The 8,400-nt window shown below is 36.3% G+C and overlaps 1 protein-coding gene across 1 annotated transcript; it reads left to right on the top strand.

Annotated features, from left to right (window-relative positions):
- The first annotated feature begins 4,929 nt into the window (after nucleotides 1–4,929).
- LOC4352125 (9-cis-epoxycarotenoid dioxygenase NCED2, chloroplastic-like) lies at nucleotides 4,930–6,894 on the top strand. Its single transcript, XM_015764125.3, has one exon. The coding sequence runs from the start codon at nucleotides 5,023–5,025 to the stop codon at nucleotides 6,751–6,753; it is 1,731 nt and encodes a 576-aa protein (XP_015619611.1). The 5' UTR covers nucleotides 4,930–5,022; the 3' UTR covers nucleotides 6,754–6,894.
- Nucleotides 6,895–8,400: the final 1,506 nt, after the last annotated feature.

The following is an 8,400-nucleotide window of genomic DNA, read 5'->3' as shown; positions in this document are numbered from 1 at the left end:
TAAACGAATGATGATATGTCTGCAACTGTCCATGAATGTTTTCGATTGGTTTGAGCAGATTGTGTCCACACATCCACCAATCAGTCATACACGCATATCTTAGCTTGTATATTACTCACTCCGTTTCACAATATAATGTAAGTCATTCTAACATTTCCCACATTTATATTGATGTTAATGAATCTAGATATACATTCATATTGATGTTAATGAATCTAGATATTTAGATTCATTAACATCAATATGAATGTGGAAAATGCTAGAATGACTTACATTGCGAAACGGAGGAAGTATATCATATTTTTGTAACCTATTAGCTTTATATTATATCATATTTAAGTAATACCTATAAGCGATTATTTATAATTTTCCTCATCATTTGAAAAGAAGGTAGGTAGACTTATTTTCTTTAGAAAACATGTCAGCTAAAGTAAAAGTAAGGTGTTTTTTTTTTGTCTAGTTGCATTTGTATGGTCATAGTTTATTAAAGGGTGAAATGGGTGGGACATGCAGCTCCACTAAATATATGGGTTTATAAAGCTTAATATGATTGATGTAGTTTGAGAGGTGATCCATCTACAAACAATTCATGTTGAGTGGGTGAGAGGCTCCATGCATGTAGTCTAACATGAATACGATAACGATTAGATATAATTGTGCGGTGATTAATATAATTGTACTATGTTCCTAAAAAAATTCAGTAAAGAATTTAACATTATTGATTGTTTCTCTGTTAGTTTAATAGCTAAAAATTGGTGTCGTGTGCATGTGAGTGTGATAAGGAGGTGGAGGAGATTTTATTTTTCTATTTCTAAAAATAATTTAAGTGAAAGCCAATCATGAGATGTTTTATTTTCCTTAGAATTTCTAAGATTCCTCCTTTTTTTACATGTGATGCATGGCGATTTATGGTTTTTCAAAACATAAAGATCTGATAGTTAAAAATAATGGATACATCAATTTAATTTGATTTTTTTTAAAATTCTACGACATGATACGCGGTGACTTATGAGCGCTCTGGTGGGGTTTAATTGATTTTTTTAGTACAATGATTTAGTATAAAATAATACATATTTTCAATTAATCTTTCGTTGTTATTTAGTTACCATGCAAATGATTGGGTCTACCTTTAAATGTTATATTTTGAAAAATATAGCTAATGTGATCTTGATTTACTTATTTAATTATAAATAGAAGAATAGCTATGACTGTTTTTATATTATGTTAGTTGAAAAAAAATATAAGATGAGATAATTGAATTGGTGAAAGAGGATGGGAGAGTTGAGCGGGAGGGTCGGAGGTATACGTAAGGCAGCAGGATGGGAGGATGATTCTTATCTATTTTCATAAATACAATTAATCTTAGTTCCACTAGGAAATAATTTGGGTATTGTATTTTCTAATTAGACTACTTAAATTGTTTCAAAATTTTCTAATTTAATTGCACGTTATTAATCAGAAGATTTAAAAAATCTATTGGATCAGTGAAAATTTATATAGTGATATAGTTAATTTGGATATTTCAATTTCTAATTTTATCTTAAGTAATCTAATGTTGTGCACCAGTAAAAATATAGCAATATGATTTAGATAATATAGTTGTTTAAAATTTGTTATCATAATTTATTTTTCCATATAACTAAAAGAGGAAAGTCGGAGAGAAAGAAAATAGGTGGGGAGGTACCTACTGGATGGAGGGGTTGAGACTTGCAATCTTTTCTTTATCCTTTTTCTATCTGGATAAGTAAATCTAATGGTAGAAAACAATGAGTCAATCGTATATTATTGAAAATCAATGGTTGTATGTTTTGTTTATTCTAGATGGCACGTGATGGCGTACTAGCATTTGTAGGACGAAAATTATTATATTGCTCTATTAGCTCTCTATGAATCGGAAAATGTTTGAAATTAAAGGACTGTTGGATCTCTTTTGTTTTTGGAATAACTTGTTCAATGTAATTTTCTGTTCTAATAAGTGTATAACACAAAGTGGAAGCTCTCCTGTCATTGCTTAATTTATAAAAGTAAAGAACGATTCTAAATTCAATGTGGCTGGTTCGGCAGAGACAATATATTTCTGCTACGTACCTAAGTGTGATAACTAAGTAGTACCATAGCTGAGCGTAGCATTGGCTCTAACAGGTTAAACAAATTATAAGAGACAATAGAGTTCTAATCATTAATCCACAAAAATATTTGTTCTCACCCTTGCTACTCTTCCACACTGTCACCGTGCTAATTATCCATTTATGGGCCAGCTATTAAATATTGTTGGGCACACAATACACAAGCACAAGACTAAATAAGAAATTGAAGTCTAATGGTTAGTTAATGAGAAACTCTACATACTGAGAGATATGACAATTGTCGTAATAATATATGGTACCCCATGATATATCTTAATGCTAAGAAGAGAATGATGGCACCAAATTTTACACTGAAAAGATCTCTTGCTACTTGAGGACCATAAAAGATCTCTTAATAAATGGTCAGTGAATTAAAGGAAGTTTATCTACAATACTACTCCCCGTTGCACTATTTCCAGTGACATTGTTATACTTAGTGCCTATAAGTACAGTGCGGAGAAAAGGAGAGAGAAAACCCAACTAGTGGTTGAAAACGTTATTGAGGAAAGTGCCCAAACCATCATTGGTATGCATGACTGTTAGTCCATGATTTTCCTCTCAGACCACAGCAATTGTTCCGCTCTTATCGTCACAGCTAAGTGATGCCTGCGCTTCGCTGTTCTCAGAATATATTTTTCAACAATCCAGCTAGCAGTAAACAAGAAAAAAATAATGAAACATAAGGGTTTTATTAGTATTTATCATGAAACAAATAAATGATACCCGTGCTTTAATGTGAAATATATTCATAGGTATATGTTAATTATCATAAAAATGATAGATGTATTTGTTAAAATAATGTGCAAATTATGTGAGAAGTGATGATTGGATATGCTTACATGATGATTTGTAGAATTAAATAAATTGTAGATGATGTTGTATGCTTACATGGGTGATGATGTGGCATGATTGCATGTTGAGCTTTACAATTAGTGGGCTATAAATTTATAAAAAGTATAGATACCATCGATCAACATAAGGAGTGAAGACCTTTAATTATTGGATAAAATCCTTAATTTTTTTTGTAATTGTTCAGGAAAAGTATGTTTGTTTGTATTTCGTATTTTCTATTTCCGTTGTTCATAGGGAACGAAATACCTTGAAAATATGTGCTTCTGTAATATTGGATCTAGATATGTCCTCCTGTGATTTGTGTAATACAAATCGAAATATGTCCATATTCCTACTAGCTAGAGGAGGGCTAACTTAATAATCAACTCTTATAGCTAGTTAATATCAATGATGGATGAGTTGTTTTGTAGACTGCGACCTTTGAGTAATGCATCAATCATGCGGCTGATGTTATTTCTGTTTTGATTGGGAGATTACAAAAGACGATACCACTGTATAACGAAGCAATTCAAACAACTGATCTAGACCAGTCTGAATCAGTACTAACAACGTTAATTAGTTTAGACGTGCACCGAACACATTTCGTGTGTGCAATCTAAATCCGTTCACAGTATTTTTATATATTTACATGGGAAATTTGCCAAAAGGAAAAAAACACCTTATAAGTTACTTGCAATTTAACATTCTATCCCATAAAATTGTGTTTTGTTGCAAATGTCCACACAGTACTCACTTTTATTAAAAAACAACTCCGGTCCTCACGTGCTTAATTAAATTAACATGTTCTTTAATTAAACTAACAAGTGGTTTTCGAAATTTTCCCTATTTTCATCGTTGATGACCCATTATTCTCTTCCTTGGAATCAGTCAACTATTACTGGTGTGGAGATGTAAGGGGTTGTCTATGTAACATATAATTGGATATATATTCATTCCAGATCATTTTGAAGGGATCAAACTGGATTGATCAGTAAATCATCCACGTGATGTCTGTACAATTCGTCATATTTCCCAAGAAAGAGACTATTAATTATTTTTTCCAGTCTGATTGGATCTTTTCGCATACATTATCAATTTTGGCAAGCCAAAATATAACAGGAGTCCCCATCGTCTTGTCACAGTACTAGAGAAAACGCTACAGAAAATCCACAGTGGTTCACATCTTTTATGGCCTCTGCAAGCAATTGGTTGTGGCCTTTAATTAAACCCGTGGCAACAGGTAGGAACAGCAATTATGCTGGGCCTTATTTACATCTTTGGGGCTAATAATTAGCCTTCCAAAATTTTGCTATTTATAAGTATTAAACGTAGATTACTAACAAAAACCATTTCCCTAACCTCTAGGATAATTTGCGAGACGAATCTAACGAGGTATATTAATCTATGATTAACGGATGATTACTGTAGCATCACTGTAGTAAATCATGGATTAATATACCTCGTCAGATTCGTCTCGCAAATTAACCCAGGGGTTATAAAATGGATTTTGTCAGTAATCTACGTTTAATACTTTTAAATAGCAAGATTTTGGAGGGCTAATTATTAGCCTGGAGGATCCAAACAAGGCCAAGATTGGCATGTCACCTTTGCAAACAATGCATGTTAGGCCCTATTTAGATTCCCTGGCAAAATTTTCATTCTGTTACATTGAATATTTAAACACATGCATGGAGTATTAAATATAAACGAAAAAAATAACTAATTACACAGATTGCATGTAAATCGCGAGACGAATCTTTTAAGCCTAATTGCTCCATGATCTGAAAATGTGGTGCTACAGTAAACATTTGCTAATGATGAATTAATTAGGCTTAATAAATTCGTCTCGCAGTTTACAGGCGGAATCTGTAATTTGTTTTGTTATTAGTCTACGTTTAATACTTCAAGTGTGTGTCCGTATATCTGATGTGACACGCTAAAATTTTACATCTCTGAATCTAAACACAGCCTTACTCTGGCGATCTATATATAGTTGCATACATTGTAATATTATTGCTGAATTCATATTCCCATCTGAGCCAACCATGCATTGGTGTTTTGCATAATGGAGGTACCCATTGCTGCCATGACTTTTGCCCACCCAGCCAATGTTATGACTCTGGCTTCAAGGCAGCCAAAGAGTAAAAGGTCCCATATCTCCCCTGCTACCACGGCTCACCGTAATCTACAGACTCGCCTGGCTCACCACCACCATGCAACACCAGCTTCATTGCCTATGGCAATCTGCAACACAGTAGACAAAGTGATCAATAGGTTCATTGACCTGCCGGAGCAGCGACCAACGGTGGATCCGCGGCGTGTGCTCTCTGGCAACTTCGCTCCTGTTGATGAGCTGCCCCCGACAAGCTGCCATGTCATCCGCGGCTCCATCCCAAGCTGCCTCGCCGGTGGGGTCTACATCCGCAATGGTCCCAACCCACAGCACCGGCTTCCCCAGCGAACACACCACCTCTTCGATGGTGATGGCATGCTCCACTCCCTTCTCATTCCCTCGGCCTCGTCAACACTGTTGTCGGAGCCTGTGCTTTGTTCACGCTATGTGCACACGTACAAGTATCTCTTGGAGCGTGAGACCGGAGGACCGGTTTTACCAAACTTCTTCGCTGGCTTCCATGGAGTGGCCGGCTTGGCTCGTGCAGTGGTCATGATCGCAAGAGTGCTTGCTGGTCAAATTAACCTGAACAAGGGCTTCGGGCTGGCCAACACTAGCATCACTCTTTTTGCAGATTGCCTATATGCGCTATGCGAATCTGACCTTCCCTACTCCATGCACATCAACCCAGCCAACGGAGAAGTCACCACACTTGGTCGATGTGACTTTGGTGGTGATCTTTCTTTTAGGATGACAGCACACCCCAAGAAGGACCCGGTCACCATGGAGTTGTTTGCTTTTCGCTACAATGTCTTCCAACCATTCATAACATACTTCTGGTTCGATCGAGCAGGCAGCAAGGTCGCAGATGTGCCCATCTTGTCCTTGCAGAAACCATCGGTGATGCATGACTTTGCAATAACAGAGAGATATGCAATCTTTCCAGAGTCACAACTCATCGTTAATCCCATGGACATGGTCATGCGGGGGAGCTCGTTGGTAGGATTGGACCGTACCATGGTGCCACGGATTGGCGTGCTTCCAAGGTACGCCAAGGATGAGTCAGACATGAGATGGTTTGAGGTGCCTAGATTTAATATGTTGCACACGACGAATGGTTGGGAAGAGGCTGATGGAGAGGAGATTGTGCTCGTGGCACCCAATATCCTATCTATCGAACACATGCTAGGAAACATGGAGCTCATGCGAGCTCGTGTCGACATGGTACGTATCAACCTCTGCACCGGTGACGTGTCGTGCACTGCACTCTCACCGGAGAGCCTTGAGTTCGGTGTCATCCACCAAGGTTATGTTGGTCGCAAAAATCGCTATGGCTACTTTGGTGTAAGTGGTCCGTTGCCCAAGATCAAGGGGATAAGAAAGCTTGACTTTGATCTCGTCGGCTCTGGTGATTGCACGGTTGGACGTCGTGACTTTGGTCTAGGGTGCTTTGCTGGGGAACCATTTTTTGTTCCAGACAACATCGACGGGTATGGAAACGAGGATAGTGGTTATGTGGTGTGCTACACCCATGAAGAGGACACCGGAGAGAGTTGGTTTGTGGTGATGGATGCAAAGTCTCCAGAGCTAGACATTGTTGCAGAAGTGCAACTTCCTAGTCGTATCCCCTATGGCTTTCATGGTATTTTTGTCAAACAGGCCGAACTTCTCGCACAACAATAAGCATGTTTGTGAAAAACCTTACCCACTACTCTACGTATAAAGATAATACTTCATAACTTCATAAGCGAGATCTGCTACAAATGTACTTTCCAGCATTTGATTTAGAATGGTCATAAGAGAAGTATTATAGTCTGGTTGTCATTTCACATCTATCTATATATCTTTTATTATATACTAAAAGTCCATTAAACTTCCTACAAACGCTCCTAAGCCGCCACGTGTTCTCCTACAAACGCTCCTAAGACGCCAAGTGCCAGTCTAAAAATCTAACCGTTGATTTTTCTTTAAATTGGTGGGTCCAACACTTTTAACCATTAGATCAAATAAAATAAATAAAATCCTCCTCTCAACATCGGTCCCCACCACCTGTACGTTCCTCCTCTCATCTCCAGTTGGCATATTATATGGCACCTTAAATAATTCTACAGATATGTTTCGCTAAATTATATCGATGATATCCAATCTATCTATTATATAGTAAAAGTCTGTGAAAATTTTTATAAATGCTTCTAAGCTGTCACATGATGCTTATATAAATGCTCCTATAATGCCACGTGACACTCCAATAAATTAGCAAAAATCTAAGAAAAAAAACCTAGCCTTTGATTTCACTAAAATTAATAGGCCCATCACTCCAAGCCGTTGGATACTTGGATTAGATTGATTTTTCTATTTCTTACAAAGAGGCATCCCCTCTTCCCGTGCATACGCATGTACATAACTCCTCTCCATTTCTCTTTTAAGGAAGTTTTTTTTTTTTTGCTATCGGATGAAATTACATGTTCTATTTGTGTCATTATTATGACTAAAATCACAAATTAGAATTTAATACACCTCTTAACTATAATTTAGCTTGTAAAAATTATGAAAAGAAAGTGACATTATTATATTGTTTCATGCTATATAATAACTTCACTGGCATGTAACTAAAATAGTTCTACAATGTCAGAAAAATGTAGTTTACACCAGTATAATTTTACTTGTAGAAATATATTCCCTAAAGAAACATGTAGATATATATTAGGCACATTTCGACAACTTGTATGCCATATCTATCCATTATATGCTAAAAGTTAACTAAAATTCCTACAAAATACTCTCAAACCACCATGCGGGACTCCTACGAACACACCTAAGCCACCATGTGACACTACCACTGGTGGACGAATGGTCTTTCCTCCCAATTTGTAACCCCATGTTCTCCTAGTTTTGAAATAACCGGGACAAAAAGAAATCAATTTTTAGTCCTGGTTGATGTTACTAACCGAGACTAAAAATGCTAGAGCCAGAAACGGCAGTTGGCAGTTTTTTTAATTGTTTTTTTTTCATATTGATTTCACTAATCATTACATCCCCTAATAGAGAAATCCCCAAATCATCTCCAAATCACAGATCAAATTCATCATAAATTCTAAAAAAAATTACATCACAAATTTTGAAAAACCATCACAAAAAAATTAGAACGATAGTATTAAGTAAATTAAAACAATATGAATTCATCCGATTATAACTTAATAAAGATAAAAGAATACTGAACCTCGACAAAGAACTCTACTAAGGCCTGGTTTAGTTCCCAAAAAATTTTATTTTGGGGTGTCACATCGGATATATGAACACACGTTTGAAATATTAAACATTGTCTAATAA

This window comes from Oryza sativa, chromosome 12 (genome assembly GCF_034140825.1).
Source record: "Oryza sativa Japonica Group chromosome 12, ASM3414082v1".
Taxonomy (NCBI): Eukaryota; Viridiplantae; Streptophyta; class Magnoliopsida; order Poales; family Poaceae; genus Oryza; species Oryza sativa.
Note: the sequence above shows the minus strand (reverse complement) of the source record. Positions and strands in the feature narration are given on the sequence as shown.